The 21,989-nt window shown below is 37.8% G+C and overlaps 3 protein-coding genes across 3 annotated transcripts; 1 reads left to right on the top strand and 2 right to left on the bottom strand.

Moving 5' to 3' along the window:
• The first annotated feature begins 246 nt into the window (after nucleotides 1-246).
• LOC109147747 (ARF guanine-nucleotide exchange factor GNL2) lies at nucleotides 247-5,562 on the top strand. The gene is made up of 3 exons (XM_019295404.1): nucleotides 247-684; nucleotides 1,046-1,599; nucleotides 2,490-5,562. Exons 1-3 carry the CDS (start codon nucleotides 247-249, stop codon nucleotides 5,560-5,562), a joined length of 4,065 nt encoding a protein of 1,354 aa, XP_019150949.1.
• Nucleotides 5,563-6,571: 1,009 nt separating this feature from the next.
• LOC109147746 lies at nucleotides 6,572-10,616 on the bottom strand. The gene is made up of 3 exons (XM_019295403.1): nucleotides 9,794-10,616; nucleotides 8,213-9,636; nucleotides 6,572-8,107 (listed from the first exon to the last, which is right to left on the bottom strand). Exons 1-3 carry the CDS (start codon nucleotides 10,614-10,616, stop codon nucleotides 6,572-6,574), a joined length of 3,783 nt encoding a protein of 1,260 aa, XP_019150948.1.
• On the bottom strand, nucleotides 10,613-11,623 carry LOC109147745. The gene has a single exon (XM_019295402.1). The coding sequence runs from the start codon at nucleotides 11,621-11,623 to the stop codon at nucleotides 10,613-10,615; it is 1,011 nt and encodes a 336-aa protein (XP_019150947.1).
• Nucleotides 11,624-21,989: the final 10,366 nt, after the last annotated feature.

Below are 21,989 nucleotides of genomic sequence, written 5' to 3'. Positions count from 1 at the left end.
TAACTTGGGGGCTAACTGGTGTCTCTAATTAAATTAAAGACTTTAACTTAAATTTTAATTCCATTTGTACCCTCCAATCTAATACTAATTCCTTTGTTCACAATTAAATTTGTGGCCCTCAGGCAGGGGTGAAACCGTCATTCCCACACACCGACTGAATCTGACATCAACCGATTTTGGAACATAACAAATAAACTTGTTTTTTCACTTCCAAAGTGTGAAGCCTTACGTACGAGGAATTGAAGCATGACGAGACTAAGGAGAAAAGAGCTGGGAATCTCATGCATGCTAAACACGGAGGTGGGCGTGGTTCTGGCCGTGCTCCGGCGATCCTCCGACGGGAACCACTACTTCGCGACGGAGGAATGCTACGACACCCCGATCTCCCAGTCCCTGAAATCCCTCCGAGCTCTCATCTTCAATCCCCAGCAAGAATGGCGCTACCTCGACCCCTCGCTCTACCTCTTGCCGTTTCTTGATGTCATCCAGCACGGCGAGATCCCCGCCGCCGCCACCGGCCTGGCGCTCTCCTCCATCTTCAAGATCCTCAAGCTCCAAATCTTTGACCACAAAACCCCCGGCGCCAGGGAGGCCATAAACGCCTCCGTCGCCGCCATCACCAGCTGCCGCCTCGAGAAGACCGACCCCACCTCCGAAGACGCTGTTATGATGAAGATATTGCAGGTCTAAGAGATCTTTGTACGACTACAAATCCTTATACACACATATCAAAATTCTACATTTTTTTTTTCTTTTGTCAGACTACAAGGTGTTCTAAGACCCTAACTGTGCACATTTAAACTGCATCGTACTCAGATTAATCTTTGTTTGATTTGGACTGGTCTAATTAAAAGACAAAATACTGACCAGAACTCCTGACCTCTCTTAAGGGACAAGAGATTCTACATTTTTCTATGTTTCTTATTGAGTAATGCTAGATATCCTTTCAATTCATCTGTGACATCATTTAATTGGTTATAAAATTATCTTTTTCAATCAATTTATAAGCACTGTACTCAATGAATGAAAGTCACATTTTGGGTAGGTGTTGACGGCGATCATGGCGCACCCGGCGTCGATTTGGCTGACGGACCAGGCGGTTTGCACCGTCGTGAACTCGTGCTTCCAGGTGGTGCAGCAATCGGCGAACCGCGGCGATTTGCTGCAACGCAGCGCGAGATTCACAATGCACGAGCTGGTCCACATAGTGTACTCGCGGCTGCCGGAGGTGGAGGTGACGGACTGGGAGAATTCGGAGTCGGACACGGAGGACAGCGGGCTGGACGATTCCGGCTACGGGATCCGGGCGGCGGTTGACATCTTCCATTTCCTGTGCTCGTTGTTGAACGTGGTGGAAGTGGTGGAATCCGAGGGGGTGACGTACCAAACCGCCGATGAGAGCATTCAGCTTTTCTCCCTGGTTTTGATCAACTCGGCCATCGAGTTGAGCGGCGACAGCATCGGCATGCACCCCAAGCTGTTGAGGATGATCCAGGACGACCTCTTCCACCACCTCATTCACTACGGCTCCTGCTCCAGGCCCCTCGTTTTATCCATGATTTGCAGCACTGTCTTGAACATCTATCACTTCCTTCGCAGGTAATAATTTAACCTCATATTCACCCTACAATTTTTTCTTTCTTTCACTCTATGTATATATAACAAAACCTGCAACTACTATCTAAGGATGTATATATACAGTATAACTAACCTATAGTGAGTCTAAGTTGTAATCAAACAGTTACTCATCAATTTGGTTGGAATTTTCCTATTATGGGAATCGGGGGGAAGAAGGGGAAAATCACAATTAGCTAGGTTTATATTCTTTAATTTGGAGAAAATCTTTTCACTAATTTGGGGAAGTAATCGAGATCATAGCTCTAAAGAACAAACAATATAAAATGTCATTTTTACCTTTCATCTTAACACCCACTTAACATCAAATCTAACAGAGGACCATTTTTGCTTAAAATTTAATAGTCGGAGGACCACTTTGGGTGCAATTAAAAGTCAAAGAATCAATTTAAGAAAAAGTCATAGTCGAAGGACCATTTTGAGAATGAACTCTACGGGAAATTATGTGAATGACCAACTTGGCTGTGAGGCAAATCTGTCCTGTCTTGTGACCTTAATCGACAAATGATCATAATGAAATAATCCAACAGCCGAGCTTGATTGTCCATAACTGACATTCTCAAGTCAAAAATGTCAATAGACTGCTCCGATGGGGAGTCAAACTGTAATTTTTTGTGGAGTACTGTAACCCTAAATAGCAAAGGAAAGTACATAAGCTTAAGTTATTCATAGCTGATCTGATCAAATCAAGAAGATTAATAGGCTGCTTTGGCTAGTAGTCAGCAAAGGAACACACTATAAATCAATTTAAATTGTTAATAGCTGACCAGTCATAACTAAAAAGACCTATAGACTATCCAGGTTAAAAGTTAAACTTGTAACATTATGGTTACTTGAATTGTCCCTATTTCCAGGTCGGTTCGGCTTCAACTGGAAGCGTTCTTCTCATTTGTGTTATTCAAAGTGGCGGGTGCAACCAACACATTGGCACGGCAAGAAGTGGCGGTGGAAGGGCTGATAAACTTCTGCCGGCAGCCCACATTCGTGGTGGAAGCCTACGTGAACTACGACTGCGATCCCAGTTTTCGGAGTATTTTTGAGGACGCAGGAAAGCTGCTGTGCAGGCACGCATACCCTTCAGGTGGATCTCTCACCAGTTTGCAGCTCCAATCCTTCGAAGGCCTATCAACCATCATCCACAACATCGCAGAAAACATCGACAGGGAAGGCGACACCACCCCTTCCGGCCCCTATCCCGTCGAGATTTCTGAGTATAGACCTTTCTGGGAGGAGAGGGTGAGAGAGGATAATGAAGATTTGGATTCTTGGATTGATTTTGTTAGGGTGAGGAAGGCACAGAAAAGGAAGATCTTGATTGCTGGTGACCATTTCAATCGGGACGAGAAGAAGGGGATGGAGTATTTGAAACACTCAGGTTTGGTCTCAACTTCTGATCCCAAAGCTTATGCTATGTTCTTTAGATACACACCAAAGCTGGACAAAACCGCCATTGGAGATTACCTTGGAGATCCTGATGATTTCCACCTTAAAGTCCTCAAAGAGTTCACTGACACGTTTGAGTACACTGGAATGGTACTGGACAATGCCCTCAGAACTTACCTGGAATCTTTCAGGCTGCCCGGAGAATCCCAGAAGATTCAGAGGGTTCTTGAAGCATTTGCTGAGAGATTCTACGAGCAACAATCCTCGGAAATATTTTACAGTAAAGATGCGGTTTTTATCCTGTGTTATTCTGTCATCATGCTCAACACTGATCAGCATAATCCCCAGGTGAAGAAGAAGATGACAGAAGATGAGTTCATTAGAAATAACAGAGCAATCAATGCCGGTCAAGATCTCCCCAGGGAGTACCTCTTTGAGCTTTTCCAGTCCATTTCTGCAAATGCAATCCTCTTTGATTCTGCTGCAGCTCCTCAAGAAATGAACCCGAATCAATGGATTCAGCTAATCAACCGATCCAAGCATATGAATCCCTACATAATGTGCGATTTCGATCGCCGTCTGGGCAGGGATCTGTTCGCTTCCATTGCAGGCCCTTCAGTTGCTACCTTGGCAGCCATCTTTGAACAGGCGGATGAAGAAGAAGTCCTCCATGAATGCATAGAAGCACTATTCTCCATTGCCAGAATATGTCAGTATGGCCTAGACGACACCCTGGATGAGCTCGTCTGTACTTTCTGCAAATTCACCACACTCTTAAACCCTTACGCGTCTGCAGAAGAAACACTATACGCTTTCAGCAACGACATGAAGCCCAGGATGGCCACTCTCGCGGTTTTCACCATAGCCAATAACTTCAAGAACTTCATCAGAGGAGGATGGAGGACGATCGTGGACTGCCTATTGAAGCTCAAGAAGCTAAAACTTCTCCCACAATCCATGTTTGAGCCCGAGGTTTCGCCCTCTGATCGTGGCGGCCGCCATGAAAGGTCTGCTTCATCGTCTCTTTCAACCACCACCCAGGACTTCAAATTCGGGCGTAAGCGCCACCCCTGCGGGGTAGCTGGGAGATTTTCACAGTTCTTGTCAATGGATAATGTGGAAGATTCTCTAAACATGGGGGTTAGCGAATTCGAGAACAACTTAAAGATCATCAGCCAGTGCCGCATAGGAAGCATCTTCAACTCCAGTTCATCTCTCCCGGAAGATACTGTCCAGAATCTGGGGCGTTCACTTATATATTCTGCAGCAGGGAAAGGCCAGAAATTCAGTACTGCAATTGAAGAGGAAGAAACTGTGGGGTTTTGCTGGGATTTGATTGTCGCCGTTGCTTCATCCAACATTCATAGACTCCCTTCATTTTGGCCTTACTACCATGAATACCTCCTAGATGTTGCCCAGTATCCTCTCTTCTCTCCCATCCCATTTGCAGAAAAAGCCATTGTTTCTCTCATGAAGATCTGTCTCAAACTCCTATCTTCATTCCACGCTGACAGAGCCCCCGAGGAACTCATCTTCAAGTCCATAAATCTGATGTGGAAAATCGAAAAGGAAATCCTTGACACATGTTCTGAGTTCATAGTACACTCAGTAACCATAATCCTGAATGAGTATCCTGCGAATCTGCAAACCATTCTAGGATGGAAAACAGTCCTACATTTGTTGTCCATCACGGGGCGCCACCCCGACATGTACGAGCAGAAAGTGGAGGCCGTGATCAACCTAATGTCCGACGGCGCTCACATTTCCAGATTAAATTACCCTTTCTGCATTGAAACTGCTTTCGGGTTTGTCGCCCTCAAGAACAGCCCACTGGAGAAGAACATAAAAATCATGGATTTGATGTCCAACACCGTTACTTTACTGGTGAACTGGTTCAAAAGTGGGTACAGCGATCCCGGCGCCGCGTCCTCCTCGTCGGAGGAAAACAAAGCGCTCACGTCTCCCAATTTCACGGTGTCGTGTTTCGTGAAGCTAGGGGAGGCGTTCAGGAAGACGAGCTTGTCAAGAAGAGAAGAGATCAGGAACCACGCCGTGATCTCCCTGCAGAAGAGCTTCGCCCTGGCGGAGGAGCTGGGGTTCACGCCCTCCAACATCGTCAACTGCTTCAAGCTCGTGATCTTCGCCATGGTGGACGACCTGCACGAGAAGATGCTGGAGTACTCGAAGCGGGAGAACGCGGAGAGGGAGACGCGCGGGATGGAGGGGACTCTGAAGCTGTCCATGGAGATGCTGACGGGAGTTTATCTGCAGTACTTGAAGCTGATCTCTGAGAGCCCAGATTTCAGGGGGTTTTGGATGGGGGTTTTGAGGAGGATGGATACTTGTATGAAGGCTGATCTGGGAGAGTATGGGGAGTCCAGATTGCAGGATAACATCCCGGAATTGCTCAAGAAAATGGTGTCCACCATGAAAGAGAAAGAGATTCTTGTGCAGAAGGAAGATGATGATCTTTGGGAAATGACGTATATTCAAATCCAGTGGATTGCTCCTTCGCTCAAGGAAGAACTATTCCCTGATAATTGATCAGAACTTGTTATGTATTCACTTATTCACTCAACACTTTAATTACATTCCTTTCTCATTTTTTAAATTTATTTGTATATTTTTATCACACATGGAATATAATTATTTCTATAGATTAGTACTATAATCTATATCAATTCTATTGGCCATGACCGGTAAAGGAGCTATGTCTAGTACCAATGACGGGAATTATTGGGCGGATGTCGATAAAGTCCTTAAAAGTCAAGACCACATTTCTGTCTCGAACAATGTGATGATAATAGTTATATCTTTTGACTAATGCTAACAAATTCAATGTAATTAATTCTAATCATAATTTGATAAAACAGTCCAAATCAGAATAGTAAAAATTCTGTGGATTGCCCTCTCAAAAAAAAAAAAAAAAAAAAATCCAGTGGATTGCTCCTTCCCTGATGATTAACCAAAACTTGTGTGTATTCATTGAACAATTTACATAAAGAACACAAATCTCTTACCCCAAAGAACACAAATCTCACGCATACACAAGATAGAATTCTTTCAACTTTTGGTGTCATGAACCAGCAGGGCACCAGCACACTGTATTTAATTGATTGGGCCTCTTTGAACATAAAGCCCTACTAACTCATGCACAAATTGCACAATTGTTATATGCTTATATCGTGCACCAGAGCGCACAATACATTGTGCGTTTTAAAAATCCCATATTTTATATGTACATAATTATATAGTAGAATATACATAAATAACATAATACATAATACAAATGAACTTTTAACATAATATACATAAACTTTTAACGTAATACACATAAACTCTTAAGGCGCATAATACATTGTGCACCTTGGTGCACGATATAATTTGCCACTCATGCAATGGTGTTCTAGATTATAATAATCATGGTACCCATAAATATTATTGACTATGTTATAACTATACTTTTTTTTGAAGGTCAACCAATGGGTTGTATTCATAGATAAGCTGAAATAGCGTCCGGTGGGATAGTATCCCAATACATAGCTGTGTCATACTAGAAAGCTGTAGTAGCTAAACTATGTGCTAAAATATTCTGCGATCTAGGTATGAAGTTAACATAACAATAATTAAAAGTAGATAAATGATTCTTGCATCCATCAATTGCGTAGCCAACATACGATCTTGTCAGCAGCTGTGGTGTCGTTAAGTAAGTCTGCAGTACCTGGCAATCTGTATAAAGCTCCATATTTTGCTCTCCACGCTCGCGTAGCCAAGAAAGAACCTCCTTAAAAGCATAAGCCTCCGCCATGAGTGGTGAAAAACAATGTGGTAAAGGTGCGGAGTATGCTGAGATAAATTGACCACCCGGTCCCAGTATTACCACTCCAACCGTTGCTGTGTTGTCCGTGTGTCGATATCCAGCATCGACATAGCACTTGGATGGTGGTGGCTGCGTCGGAGTGTGACTGGGTGCGGCATGCTGGGCTGTTCCGGTTTCGGTTCTGCGGGCAGTGGGCTGCACTGCCGTGGCTGGCATCACGGGACTCGGGTCCGTTCTTGGTGCATGGGCATGACGCCATGCCGTAACTTCGGCCTGGGCCGCGGCGAGCACTCGTCGTGGTCTGGGCAAACATGCATCCCAAACCGCACCATTCCGAGCTCTCCATACATGATAAATAATTGCAGCTGCGTAGGCAATACCATCAGAATCTAGAACATTTAACATTTCACTAAACCATTCATAAAAAATATTTGTCACAATATTTGTAGATGGAAGGTTAGATAGTGCCCAAATGGTCTTCGTATAGTCACACGAAACCAATGTATGCATAATATCTTCATTTACAACTCCACACATGGCACACACCGGATCAATCTCCACCCTCCTTATAAGCAAGTTTTGGGTAGTAGGAAGAATATCACTCAAAGCCCTCCATAGCAAGGTTTTCCATTTTGGTGGTATTTTCTGTTTCCACAATGTGAGCCACTTTGCAAATCCCACATTTGCAATATTTTCATAATTTCCCACCATACACCTATATCCATGTTTAACCGTGTAATTGCCTTTGGGGTTTCCATGCCAATACCACATGTCATCATAGCTTGGGGATACTGGTATTTTTAGAATCCTACTCACATCACCAGGCTCAAAAATATCCGTAAGTAAACCATAATCCCAAGTGCCTGTATCTTGGTTAATTAAGTTGATTACTCTGGCATTACTCAGTTGAGGTGGCATTTCTGTCTGGATCATGGGGTCATCTTTATCTTGCAACCACGGGTGTCCCCACACAAAGGTAGAATCTCCGTTCCCAATTCGTCTTCTCACCCCACTGCAAATTAAACTCTTCGCCGTCATAATGCTCCGCCAACAGTGACTTGGATTGTTTCCTAGAATTGCATCAGTAAAAGACTGGTTAGGATAATATCTGGCCTTATAAACTTTAGAAACCAAAGAGTCTGTATTGGTCAATAGCCTCCAAGCTTGCTTTCCCAACAGTGCCACATTGAACGCTCTTAGGTCTTTAAAACCCAATCCACCATACTTCTTGGGTATACATAACTTATCCCAGGCTTTCCAATGGATTTTCTAGTCAGTCCCTGAGCCCCACCAATATCTATTCATCAACCGCTCAATAGCCATAAAGATATTAGTAGGTAACAAGAAAACACTCATTGAGAAGGTAGGCATAGCCTGAGCCACACTTTTCAATAAGATTTCTTTTCCTGCCTGCGATAATAGTTTCTTGTTCCAATATCCTATTCTCTGTCTGATTTTGTCCTCTATATAAGCAAATGCAGCTTTCTTATTCCTTCCAATGAATGATGGCAATCCAAGGTACTTTCCAAAGTTAGGAGCCTGAACCACACCCAAAACTTGTGCCACATTTTCCTTGATCTCCTCTGTTGTATTCTTACTGTAGCATATACTGGATTTATGGTAATTAACAGCTTGCCCAGACATACTTTCATATAGAGCCAGACATCCTTTAATTTCATTTGCCTCCTGCACAGTTGCTTTAAAAAATAATAAGCTATCATCAGCAAAGAAGAGATGGGAGATAGGCGGAGCACCCCTTGCTACTTTGCATCCATGTATTAAACTCCTTTCTTGTGCCTGTTGTAATAACATAGAGAGACCTTCAGCACAGATTATAAACAGGTAGGACGATAATGGATCCCCCTGTCTTAAACCCCTGGTTGGTATTAGTGAGTCACTCCGTGTCCCATTTACCAGGAAATTATAGGACACCTTCGTAACACACGTCATAATAAGTTCAATCCACTTGTCATTAAACCCGAGTGCCATCATCATGCCTTTTAAAAATGGCCATTCCATCCGATCATAAGCTTTTGCCATATCTAATTTTAAGGCACCCCAACCAACCACACCACACTGTTTCCTGTTCAAATAATGGCCTACCTCTGAGGCAATCAAAATATTATCCGTTATCAACCTGCCTGGTATAAAAGCACTCTGGGATTCAGATATAATACTATCCATTAGGGGTTTCATCCTCCGGGTTATCATTTTGGCCATAATTCTATAAATGACATTACTAAGCGCTATTGGTCTCAAATCAGTGACCTGTTCAGGGACATCTTTCTTAGGAATTAATACAACATCGGTATTATTCAAACCTGGTGGCAATGAGTTTGTATTCAGACAGTCTACAACAAAAGCCGAGATATCCCCTCCTACAATATCCCAAAAACTTTGATAAAAGCCCGGGTTCATCCCATCCGGCCCTGGCGCCTTATCGGGATACATTTCAAACAGAGCATCTTTCACCTCACCAACCTCAAAGGGTCGCATTAATACCTCATTCTGTGCCCGAGTGACTCGTGGCGTAACATTGTTATAGATCAGATCACCGCTTACAGGATTATTAGTTGTAAAAATGCGTTTAAAATAATCCAGAACTACACCCGCCATATCATCCCCTTCCATCCATTCACCACTATCATTCATAATTTTAACTAGAGTATTCTTATTCCTTCGGTTCGAGGCATACCTGTGATAAAACTTCGTGTTGGCATCCGCATCCTTGAGCCAGTGCTGTTTGGCTCTCTGCTTCCGGTATGCATCCTCCTGCATCTCCACTCGGCATAGATCCGCTTCCAATCGGTTATACTCCTCCAGGGATGCATGATCAATACATCCCTTGAGTTGATCCTGCCTCCTCCGGAGCTGCTCAATCTTTTCCCTGAACTTATGGTACCGGTCCCCCCCCCCCCCCCCATCGGGTTAACCGGTTCCCACAGTGTGCAATACAGCCTTGTGCTCCCCTATCTCTTCCCTCCTCCCATGACTCAGCCACTACCGCTCTACATCCCTCATCATAGAGCCACGCCATCTCAAAACGAAACCTTCGGCCCCCAGCCCTCCCACCCCCATATTGCCGAATCCCCATGAAGATAGCTGAGTGGTCAGACCGTCTAGTCCATTGATTTGCAACTGTGGCCCCATTCACAATATCCCTCCAGCGGTTAGTGACCAGTACCTTATCCAATTTTTCCTGAATCCATCCAGGAATGCCTTTGCCCGTTTGCCATGTGAACTGATTACCACTCATTGGTAACTGTGCCAAACCACACTGATCCATAGTCTCTCCAAAGCCACATAACAGACTGTTCAGGTGTGGATTTCCTCCCCTCTTCTCATACTGGTACAAGAGATCATTAAAGTCGCCAATCACAACCCAGGGTAGCTCAGATTGTGTTGCCAACTGTTTCAATAGATCCCATGACTCAGTCCTCCATGTTCGTTCTGGATAGCCATAGTAACAAGTCATTCTCCAGTTTGGAAAACCACTTATACTCACCTCCACATCAATGTGTGTCTTCGAGTAACCCAGTAATCTTGCAGTATTGTTCTTCCTCCAAAGTAATGCCAATCCACCACTGCGGCCTGTATTATTAACATAAAACAGACCCTCGTAACCAATTTTAACGCGAACTCGTTCTGCATGTATTCGTGCTACTTTCGTTTCCATCAAAAATACAAAATCCGGCTTCTTCTTGGACACCATGTCCACAACTGCACGAACTGTCCGCGGATTGCCCAAGCCACGACAGTTCCAACTCAGAGTACTCATTGTTGTGGGCGGGTCTGGGAACCAGAGCCCGCCTGATGCAAGTTTTTTGAGCTATCTGTCATACTAGTATCCGTATCTGCCAGCTGTCTACTATCCTGCCTGCGACGCTTAGCCAATGCCGTTACTCCCTCCTCCTCCTCCTCCTCACGGCCCTGTACCCCTACCGGTTTTTCCGGCGCCACCCTCACAGGTTCCAGGCGGATCGGTGGCTCATCCTCGGTTAGTAGCCATGATTCACCGACTGGCCGTGGTCCTCTTGCCTGCCCAGCTCGCATCCACACCCCATAAGGATATTGTTCAGCAGTCAACGTCGAGTTTCTAGCTTTCAAGCAGAACTTTTCCGAGTGCCTCAAAAGTCCATAGAAAAAGCAAAAAGTATGTAGTCTCTCATATTTGAAATTCACCCACCCCCAAGTCTTGTCCCGGCGAATCAATTTCATCCTCCTCTTCAGGGGCTTATCCACAGACATACAAACCCTAATTCGGTAGAAAGTTTTGGGTGGCCCCTTCATCTGCCTCTCATCAATCTTTAAGAATTTTCCCAGAAAATTCCCTGTCTGTTCAAGTACCGGCACCGTATTATAACCAACCGGCAGGTTGTACACCTGCACCCATAAATCCACTGTATCAAGCACCATATCCTCCGGCAATTGACCATTCCTCACCTCCCTACAGAGCAGCGTACAATTCTCGAAGGACCACGGTCCCTCATCCATAACCCTCCGGACATCCGTTATGTGATGGAAAACAAATTGAAACAGATTCGGTTGGAGCTCCGTGATATGCACACCACTTACCGGTTTCCATGCCGAGGCCATAACCTGTCGCATGTACTCAACCTTGATTAACCGTTGAGTCAGAAACCGGCCAACCACCACCCAAGATTCCGCTGCCGCCGCTGCGCCACTGTCGACCGCCGGCGCCTCAACACCGGCGTCCTCGTCTTCTAACTCGATTTCGGCCCATCTGCTCGATAGCCCCGCTATCTCCGCCTCCGTTGCTGCCATGCCCGTCGTCTAGACGCCTGCTGTTCACAAGACGTGAAGCTTGCCGATCATGCGCGACCTCCGCCGTAGCCTGCTACGCATACAAAACCCTAGTTACGGGAGAAAAAACGAGAGAGAACCCTAACGTAGAGGGAGAAAGTTTGTAGAATGCTTGCACTAAGGATTTAATCAAAGTTATGTTATAACTATACTTGATATTCTTAATTTTGGTAGTAATCGACACCCTAGAAAGTTATAACAAAATAATTATAACTCAAATCTTATTGTATTGGAATACAAAGGTGATGAGTGATCAAATTTGAAAATTTCAAAAAAAACAAAAACAAAACAAAAAAACACACACATTTGTTAAAGAAATAATGTTTAAAAATAGTTTTTTTTTTTTTTTTAGTACTACTAAGTCTGTTACAATGTAGTATTTTTCATATCTATTTTCTCAAATCTCAAACCTATTGAAGCATAGATTCATGTCACTAGACCACAAAGTCATTGACATTTAAAAAGAGTTAATATGATTGAAAATAGATAAATAATTATAACTTGAATATCATTGTATTGGAATTCACAGGCGATAAGTGATTGAATTTGAACATTACAAAAAAAAAAAAAAAAAAAAAAAAAAAAAAAAAAAAAAAAAAAAAAAAACAAACAAACAAATTTGTTAAAGAAATAAGGTTTAAAGAAGAGTTAATATGAATGAAAATAGTATTATAAGAAAAATTAAATTTATTGAGAAAAAATTTATAGGTAAATACAGAAATGTGTAGGTATTTCAATCAATTACCAATACATTTAACTTGCGATATGACAGAAGTATTAGTAATTTTTATAATGAAAATAATTTATATCATTAATTAATAAAGTACCATCTGAACCAGCTTGGTTAGCGTGAGTGACTGTGTACTCTTATCCCTTAGAGAGGTTGGGAGCTCAAACCCCCTCTCGTATAGAAAAATCAATCTGGTCAGCACTTTGTCCCTTAATTAGGCCGGACCGGTGCGAATGTGATTTAATTTGAATATGATACGGACTTAAATGTGTCTCTTACAGTTAGGGCCTCCTCAGAAAAGAATGGTTAGTTCATGTAGATCATGTCTGTCGGAGCAAAATAGACTATCATATATTCATATTGTACCAATGTTTCCCTATGCCATTATAGGGGCTTATGGATTGTGGAGAGGTTTCCGTTGGTTATTGAGCAAATATTGCAGGATGGGTATTGATGGAGATAGTAGACATGAAAATTTTGACATAATTTGACTACATTTTAATTTAGTTATTCAAGTCTATACATCAATTAATTAAATTAATTTAGGCTATGTTATTTAAATTAATTTAATTATTTGATAAAGATTTAGTCAAATTATTTAGTTATATTATATTTAAATTTAATATTTATAATTAAATTCAAATATAATACAATCTTAAACCTATACTTCATTATGGTAAGAATGAGAGTTTGTTGAGGGATGGAAGTTACAAGTTCCACTATAAATAGAGCTTCCACTTCATTCTCCTCCCTAAAATGTTGAATTTCCAACTCCAGCCCAATAGAGTATTTATGAGGATGTAAATTATGGTAACTCAGCTGAACACAGAGGCTAGACGTTTGTTTATCTCTCACTTTAAGAGGTTGCTCCCACACTGCCGCTGGTGAGACTTGATCTCTGGTCATTAATTCTTCCCAAACTTCACCCATGTGACTAACTGACTTCCACTTCATTCTTTAAATCACATCTTGAAGACATTGAAGACACTTGAAAAGTTGAAGACATTGAATTGAAGCTCTGTAGAGTTCTATCTTGACATTAATTTTGAAGTTGACATCTCTAGCTGAAGATCAAGCCATTTGAACCCAGAGGCCCTTACGCCACTTGAATTTCGGAGGCCCTTTAGCAAAGCCTTTGAAGTGTTTACTGAAGAATCAGAAGACTACACAGAGATTTTGTAACCGCATTTTAAATTATACACACTGTAACCCGATTTTATATATATACAATTTTGATTTTTTTGTGTTTACAAAGATATTGGAAATGACTTAAGAATATAGATTTAGGCTCCGAGAGTTCAAAGTCTGAGGCTCAAGAAGATGACCCAAGTGGTCCAAGAAGAGTCCATGATCCAGGGCCCTAGAATCCACAACCCAAGTAAAGAGCAAGGGGGGGGGGGGGGGGGGGGGGGGGGAGCGTTATGCTGTGCAATTGTATGCACCATGCAAGGTGCACACGGAATTGAATCCATAATTTTTATACTATAAATCCATAATTTCTATACTATAAATTCATAATTTCTATACTATAGATTCATAATTTCTAAACTATAAATTCATAATTTCTATACTATAGATTCATAATTGTTATACTATAGATTCATAATTTCTATACTATAAATCATAATTTCTAAAGTGTATAGTTATCAAATTATGAACATATAGTTCAGTGATTTGTGAATACAGAGTTCAACAATTGGGAATATGAACACTGAAAATTATGAACATAAAATTTTGTAATTGTGAATATAGTGAAAGAATTGCAAATTTGATGATGTGGAAGTGTGACCCATTTTTTTAAAGTGAAGGAGTATTGCAGGAATAAGGATAGCCTAAGAGCAATCCCATTAGGGTTTTTTTTCTTTGTTATTATGCTTGCTTGGATGAGAGAGAAGATGACATGAAAGAGAGGAGAGAGGAGAGAGTAGAGTGATTAAAATTAATTTGCAAGCTAAGATATGATCTTTTGTGAGACCTAGGAAGAGAATATAATATAAAAAAAAAATCATTACCTGTGCGTGTTATGCACAAAGCTCACCCAACTGCACACGCGGGCGCGTTAACTAAAGCATTTTTTTTTATTTACTTTGTTTGACAATTCTTTTTTTTTTCTTTTGTTCCTCACCCTTCTTTCTCCCTACTTGGCTCCTAAAAATTTGTGAAAAAATCAATAGTAATGGATTTGCTCTAATACAAATGGAACGTGGTGGCACGTGATTAAAACTCTTGAATGTTGATAAAGTGGTTTCACTTTGACAACATTATTGTATTCTTCAATACATAAATATATAATATAATTATCTAAAAGCAAGTAGTCAAAAATAAGACAATGGATCCCTCTTAAAGACTCTACTTTGGTCTTTAGTTAGTAGTGATTTTGCACCTTTTTTTAATGGGTGATTCAGGATGTTCTCTTCAATCCTCTCATTGTCTAGGGATTGGGTTGAATGAATCTCTTTATTTCAATTTTTGTTTAATACTAATTGTTTAAATATTTTAATTAATTCGTATGTATAGACGAATTTAAGATTTTTTTTAGGAATTTGTAAAATGATTTTCAAGAATTATTATAGTGTTTAATTATTCAAGATAAATAAAGTCAATGAAAATACTAATTATGGTGAATTAAAAAAAATATTTTAACAAAAAAATCTTTTCGTTTTTTACTGAAAAGACATTTTCTAGATCTCTCTCCATCTCTCATGGCTCTAATATTTCAAATTATTCCAAACCTAACCTCACATTTCTGAAATTTTTTGCAGTATTGAAGTGTATTTAAATACAGAAGATTTGACCAGGACTATGTGGTCTAATGGTATCTGGGTTGGACTTCCATTTGGAAGATTATGAGTTCGGGCCTCAGTGGAGGCGTTATTGGTTCTTTGTGTTTCAGTAGGTTGAGAAAATATATGAACAGATACTACAATGTAATAGAACCAGTAACTTTCAAGAAAAAAAGATTTAATTTTGAGTGATTTTTGCTGTACAAACTAAAATCTCAACGAATTTCTTGAAAACTTCATAAGATATCTACCATCTAAAATTCTACATCTACAAACACAAATCTAATAAGAGCCAATAAAGTTAGACCCAAAAATAAAAAATGTTGGTGTAATTGTTGATTGAAATGAATGATTCATATTATTTTGATTTTAGTATTTTTTTAAATTATTTTTCCTATTTTACCCTCTATTATATCATTTACTTTTCTTAAATATTCTTGTATTCGTCAGTGTAAACTTTAGTAACGGAATATTCTGTTAATTATTTATTATTCATTTATTATTAACTTACTTATTGATTTTTCATAAGAAAAGTTTTAGGTTCGAACATCATCCCAATCAAAATTGACATAATTGTTAATATATACTATGAATATGCATGTTAGAGTGTATTAAAAAAAATACAATATAAAATATAACATGAACTTTGGTCAATTAATTAAAATCACGCATTGGGCATTAAAAAAACGGTACACCTAATTAATTTACAGTATATATTCAACACAAATGAAAAATTATACGTATTATCATTGTCTTTTTTGGGAAGGAGGATTTGGTTCTATTTTTGAATGTGCACTGTGACAGGGCACTAAAATTGCAATGAAGCACACCACGGGACTAGATCAAATCAAAAATTTATTTCTAGCAGAAGTGGCAACAAGAGGAATAATGTATCACGCCAATTAATAGGGTTTTCTGTTGCAAAAACTATGTTAGGGTACTATCCAGTAAGGGTATTTCCTTTTAAAATTGCTATTGCACTAGTTAATTCAACATTTCTGCCACATGTCATAGCTATGCATTTTTGAAATATTTATTTTTAGGAATAAGGGTCAAATAGGCCATCGAACTGCACACGATAATGCAATTAGGCCACTGAACCTAAAAAACCAACAATTAGGTCCCTAAACTAACCAATTTCAAACAATTCTTTCAATTTATAGGTTTCCAACAAGTTAACAGGTCATCCTTCCTAATTAATTATTTTTTTAAAAATAAAATTTTAAAATTAATTATTTAAATAATTAAAAAAAAAAACAGAATTCAGCCGATCTGTTTTTTTTAAAAAAAAAAATTAATAATTAATTTTTAAATTTTATTTTTTAAAAAATAATTAATTTGAAGGATGACCTGTTGACTTGTTGGAGACCTTCAAATTGGAAGAATTGTTAGGAATTGATAAGTTTAGGGACTCAATTGTTAGTTTTTTTAGTTCAGTGGCCTAATTGTATTATCATGTGCAGTTCGATGGCCTATTTGACCCTTATTCCTTATTTTTATGAAAAAATTTGATTTGATAATCTTGCATTGATATAAGCCAAGATACCGAATGATATATTGATAAATTCTGAAATACTAATTTAAAAATACGCATTGGGCATAAGACTATTCGCGCAATGCACGTGTGGTAATTACTAGTTATATATATGTGTGTGTGTGTGTGTGTGTGTGTGTGTGTGTGTGTGGGAAAATTCAAGTGAGAACATGTTAGATAAAAAAAAGTGATTATTGATCTGATCCACTTATTTCAATTAAAATAAGGGAAAAGAGGCGGGATGAATTTTATAAATATTACAAACTTAAAAGTAAACAATAAGAATTAATTTCAAAAATGGTCATTTGACTATCGACATTTATCAATTTTTATCTTCAATTTTAAATTTGACATAAGTGGTCCTTGATTATTTATTTTGTTACAAAATTGGTCCTATAATTAAATATTCATTTAGTAAGCGTTAAATTTAAGGGGTAAAAATATAAAAATTGACTTGTTACTGAGATGGACAAATTTGATTCAAAAACTTCATACACTAGATTCATCATTGGTGAAATGTGAAGAACAAGTTGATGCAAGTCAATTTTGATCAAGCTACTGATAACTCTCTACTCTAAATTTGAGGTGATTATATCATTTGTTTCAACACCCTTAAATATGCAAATCTGAAAAGGTGATTCTGCTAGCTAATTTTTACATTCTTATCCTTAATTTTAACGCTTATAAACGAATATTTCATCGGATTACCGAATCTAGAACAAAATCAATAGTCAGGGATCAATTATGATCAAATTGAAAGTCAATGATAAAAAATTGTAAAGGTTAATTGTCAATGGACCATTTCTAAATTTAACTTTTTACAATAATTATAAAAATCGACCATTTTTTTTTACTAAAACCATCAACCATTGATAGATTAGAACTATAATGGACGGCTATGATCAATCCTCACTTTCTACAAAATGACCTTGTTTATTCTCAGCAACCCTCAACCGTTAGTATGCCCAAATGAATAGATCATATCAATTTTCACTTTTTAATTGAGAGTTTATTCTCATATGTGAACTCACACCTAGCTACGAGCATGCGAACTTTAAAGTGCACCACACAAAGATATAAAGTACATTTTATATTAAGATACTTACAGCTATAATTCAAAAGTAAACTTAATAAATTATAAAAGTATACAACACAAACTCTTAAATAGTTAAATATGTAAAGAGTTAATACCCAAAATCGTCCTCGATTATAGTGGTTTTTCTCAATTTCGTCCTAAACGACTTTGGTGACCTAATATCGTCCCAGACTTTTGTGTTTCGCTCAATTTAGTCCCAGATTTTTGAGTTTTTGCTCAATTTAGTCCCTCATTTGTTATTCTGTCCATTTGGTGTTAAATAAATAGACAATTCAGTAATTTTAATATTGGCATCTCTTTACTCATAGACATGTGAACTGCGAAATCCCTTTTTGTTTTACGAATTACTCCTAAAACTGCGAATATAAAATTTGATTTGCAGGTCCGGGAGTAAATCTGTGTGTAATTCGTACAAGAAAGAGGAATTTCGCACTTCACAAGTTGAAAGTAAAGAGAGATCAATATTGACATTACTGAATTGTCCCTTAATTTAACACTAATTTGACGGAATAACAAATGGAGGACTAAATTGAGCGAAACACAAAACTCTGGGACGATATTAGGTCACCAAAGTCATTTAGGACGAAATTGAGAAAAACCACTATAGTCGAAGACGATTTTGGGTATTAACTCAATATGTAAAATATAATCAATAATCAAAAGTGAAACACACACTTTTTAAAAATACACAATATAATTGTTATAAGTGTACAAATTCACATGTTCTCACCTAGACGGCTAGACATGAGTCCATACAATGGCATCGTCCACTTTTAGCTGAAGCCAACATTTTTTCCTTTCTAATAGAGTTATTTTCATCTTTTTCTTAACTCCCGCCATCATCATAAACTTGCTAAAATAAATAATACTTTATAAGAAATATTCTTTTATATAAACTTATGTCATTTTTTCAAAAAAAAAAAAAAAAAAAGGAATTAAATTTTAAAAAATTATTTTACGACTTTCAATCAAATAGAAAATACAATTGTTTGACTTCCAAGTTCCAACAAAACATCCATAAATGATTTATTTTTTTTAGAAAATCATTTTTAAAAAGTATTTTCCAATTTTTGTGAGTTTCTAAACCACCTAAACGAACCTTTAATTGCTTAGCCAACTCAATGACAAGTAAATATTAAAGAAGTTTGAATTTGCTTAAATAAGATTTCTAATTTGAACTTTTTAAAGAAATCCAACAATTGATAAGCTAGTATGTACTCTAATTATTTATGTTTGACATAGATATCTGGATGTTAAATCAAAGTAAAATTATTATGGTTAGTTTTAGTATGGTATGGGCTTAAAGGTGTCTTCTACAATTAGGGTCTGATATATTATGGCTTGACACCCACCCCCACCCCACACCCCCCCCCCCCCCCCAAAAAAAAAAAAAAAGAAGTGAAGTTATGAATTATGATGGTTGCAAGTGTTGGCTTGTCTTCCAGTTTGCAATTAGCCAAATTAATGAGTCTTAGGTCAGCTAAATGTAAAATTGGATAGTTTTTGTTCTTTTTCACTTTCAAACACAATTAGAAATGAACAGATTGGTGCATGCATATATGCTTTTTATCACTTTCAATTCCATATTTTCTATCTTCATACTTTAGCCTTTTTCTTCTTTGCTTAGATCATTGATAGATATCACCTAAGGATAAGGGATAATTGCACTTAGACCCCTGAGGTTTCTATTTGAAATATTATGAATATTAGATTTTTTTTTTCATTATTTTTAGAAACATCTATCTATTTTTTTAAGCAAAACAATTTATTCTTTCTAAAAGGATGAACCCCGACCTTAAGGGCCCTCACACCCCGGCCCGACAGAGCAGCTGGGAAGATAGCAAAACAATTTATTGATCAAACTGAATGAAAACGTACATTAGTCACACCAAAGGGATTTGGACAGGTTTCTTGTGCGCATCGGTATTTGACCATGTCTGTTGAGTCATTAAGTCACTGTGATTTACATGGGTTGTTATATAGTAGACCATGGTCCATAGTGCTATGTGGATCATGATTGTCAAATGAAACTATAATAGAATTAAAATGATACTTTAGTGTTGTTAAAATGAAACTAGTGTGTGTGAAAATGAAACTAAAAACAGAGCCCATTCAACAACGTATATTGTCAAATGAAACTGTAATATAATTAAAATGATACTTTAGTGTTGTTAAAACAAATGAACGTGGAGTATAATTAAAACAATGCTTTAGCATTATATTATTATAATTAAACTTGTGTGTAGAAAATAAAATTACAAAATAGAGCTCATACAATAATGTATATTGTCAATTGAAACTGCAGTAGAATTAAAACTATGGTATTGTTATAATGAAACTAGTGAGTGTGGAAAATGAAACTGAAAAACAGAACAACATTGTCAAATGAAACTAAAGTGTAATTAGAATGATACTTACTTTATAGACCACATTACTATATGGACCATGGTCCACAGTAAAATTTTGCCGATTTATATCCTCCCAAATACTCTGTCTGGGGCCGGGTGTGAAGGACTCTTGGGATTAGAGATTCAATCTCTTGGAAGAAGATAAGGTAAGACATCTTTTAAGGGTCAAATTAAAGGAACCCATATGGGCACAATGTCACCGCAATTAGAGAATTTAATGAACAAAGAATGGTGATATAATGTATGATTAAACACATTTATTATGAAGTTAATTATTGTATTAACTAGTTAACCACATTACATTAAAATATATGTCATTTAATGACGGCAATTTAAGGGGCATTACGTTTACACGTATTATGTAGTTTTGTTGATTTGTTACATACTCCCCTCCGTGTATGTATAACATAACTTTTGAATGGTTAGAGTGAAGAAGGGGCATAGTGTAAATTTTGAAATAATAAAGGGTCTAAGTGTTACTATCAGAAACCTCAAGGATCCAAGTGATATTATCCCCAAAGATTGTGGCAACGTAGAGATAGGAAGAACAACTTTTTTCAAACGAATTTTATTTTTTAAATAGAATTTTTGAGTTTATGGACGCTTGAGAATTGGGAATTGTTTGTCACGATGTCTATATCAGAAATCTTTATATGAAGAGGTTATACAATTGACAATGATTTTGATGTCACAAATTAAAAAAGATAATGATTTTTACTTTATTAGAAACAATATATTTTGATAAAATATTATGTAGTTGCATTGGGAATATAAATTTTGAAAAAGATTAATAAATAATAAGTCTTCGAATTATATATATAATTGCAATTAGACCATCCAACTCAAAAAGGTTACAATTAGATCCATAAACAACGCAAAATCATGTCATAAATTAAAAATGATCTGTTTACGACTCATTCTCGATCTGTTGACATAGTGGTTATATTATTAAAAGAACAAACAAACAAAATTAATTTTCTTTAAATTTATTTTAAACTTCTTCATTTCCGGCCGGAAGACAAAGAGATTTCTTTGAGAGTTTTTATGTGCAAATTAAATTCACATAAACACATGCAAATTGAATGAGTTTATGTGAATCTGCACGCCGAAAATTTCGACCACTTCCCAACCACATTAGATAATAATTGAAATAAGTTTTAAGAAACTTTAAATTTCATCGCTCTTTTAGGTAGTTAAAAAAGCGGTCAGAAATTTTAATTTATAATTTTCTTGTCTAAAAAGGTTAAGTTTAATGATATATACACTAACTTATACCAATCTCACATTGAAATTTAAGCAACAAATGGATATTTTAAATATGTCGTCAAATTAATAAATACGAATTGAATAGAAAACATAACTTAATATTATTTCTTAATCAAAACAATAATAGATAATTATATTGCATACAATATTTTAATTGTAGTCCAATATTCCATTATGATATTTTGGAATATACTGATTAATTCTTCAAATTTTGAACCCAATGAAACCTACCTCCATTATGTATAAGGGGTGCATGAAAGCCATGAATCATGCATGCATGGGATTCCCTAAAGCTAATTGGGGATTTGGATCTTTAATGGCCACTCCTTCATGCTTTATTGGCCACTAGCATGCCGGCCTGTGAACCAAATCTATAGTGCGGCATTTCTTTTTTCAATTCCACATTGCAACAACTTCGAATCATTTCATTTTCCTATTTTCTTTAAGGAATAAGGGTCAAATATGCCACTGAACTGCACACAAGAATGCAATTAGGCCACTGAACCTAAA

This window comes from Ipomoea nil, unplaced genomic scaffold (assembly GCF_001879475.1).
Source record: "Ipomoea nil cultivar Tokyo-kokei standard unplaced genomic scaffold, Asagao_1.1 scaffold2036, whole genome shotgun sequence".
Lineage (NCBI taxonomy): Eukaryota > Viridiplantae > Streptophyta > Magnoliopsida > Solanales > Convolvulaceae > Ipomoea > Ipomoea nil.
The sequence above is the reverse complement of the archived record's forward strand: the minus strand, read 5'-3'. Positions and strand labels throughout refer to the sequence as shown.

Coding starts and splice junctions, on each gene's coding strand:
- LOC109147745 (XM_019295402.1), bottom strand. CDS start 11,623: ATGGCAGCAACGGAGGCGGAGATAGCGGGGCTATCGAGCAGATGGGCC.
- LOC109147746 (XM_019295403.1), bottom strand. CDS start 10,616: ATGAGTACTCTGAGTTGGAACTGTCGTGGCTTGGGCAATCCGCGGACA. Junction 9,637..9,793: donor AGATAGGGGAGCACAAGGCT/GTATTGCACACT, acceptor ACCGATTGGAAG/CGGATCTATGCCGAGTGGAG. Junction 8,108..8,212: donor TATTGAAAAGTGTGGCTCAG/GCTATGCCTACC, acceptor GGGACTGACTAG/AAAATCCATTGGAAAGCCTG.
- LOC109147747 (XM_019295404.1), top strand. CDS start 247: ATGACGAGACTAAGGAGAAAAGAGCTGGGAATCTCATGCATGCTAAAC. Junction 685..1,045: donor TTATGATGAAGATATTGCAG/GTCTAAGAGATC, acceptor CATTTTGGGTAG/GTGTTGACGGCGATCATGGC. Junction 1,600..2,489: donor ATCTATCACTTCCTTCGCAG/GTAATAATTTAA, acceptor CCCTATTTCCAG/GTCGGTTCGGCTTCAACTGG.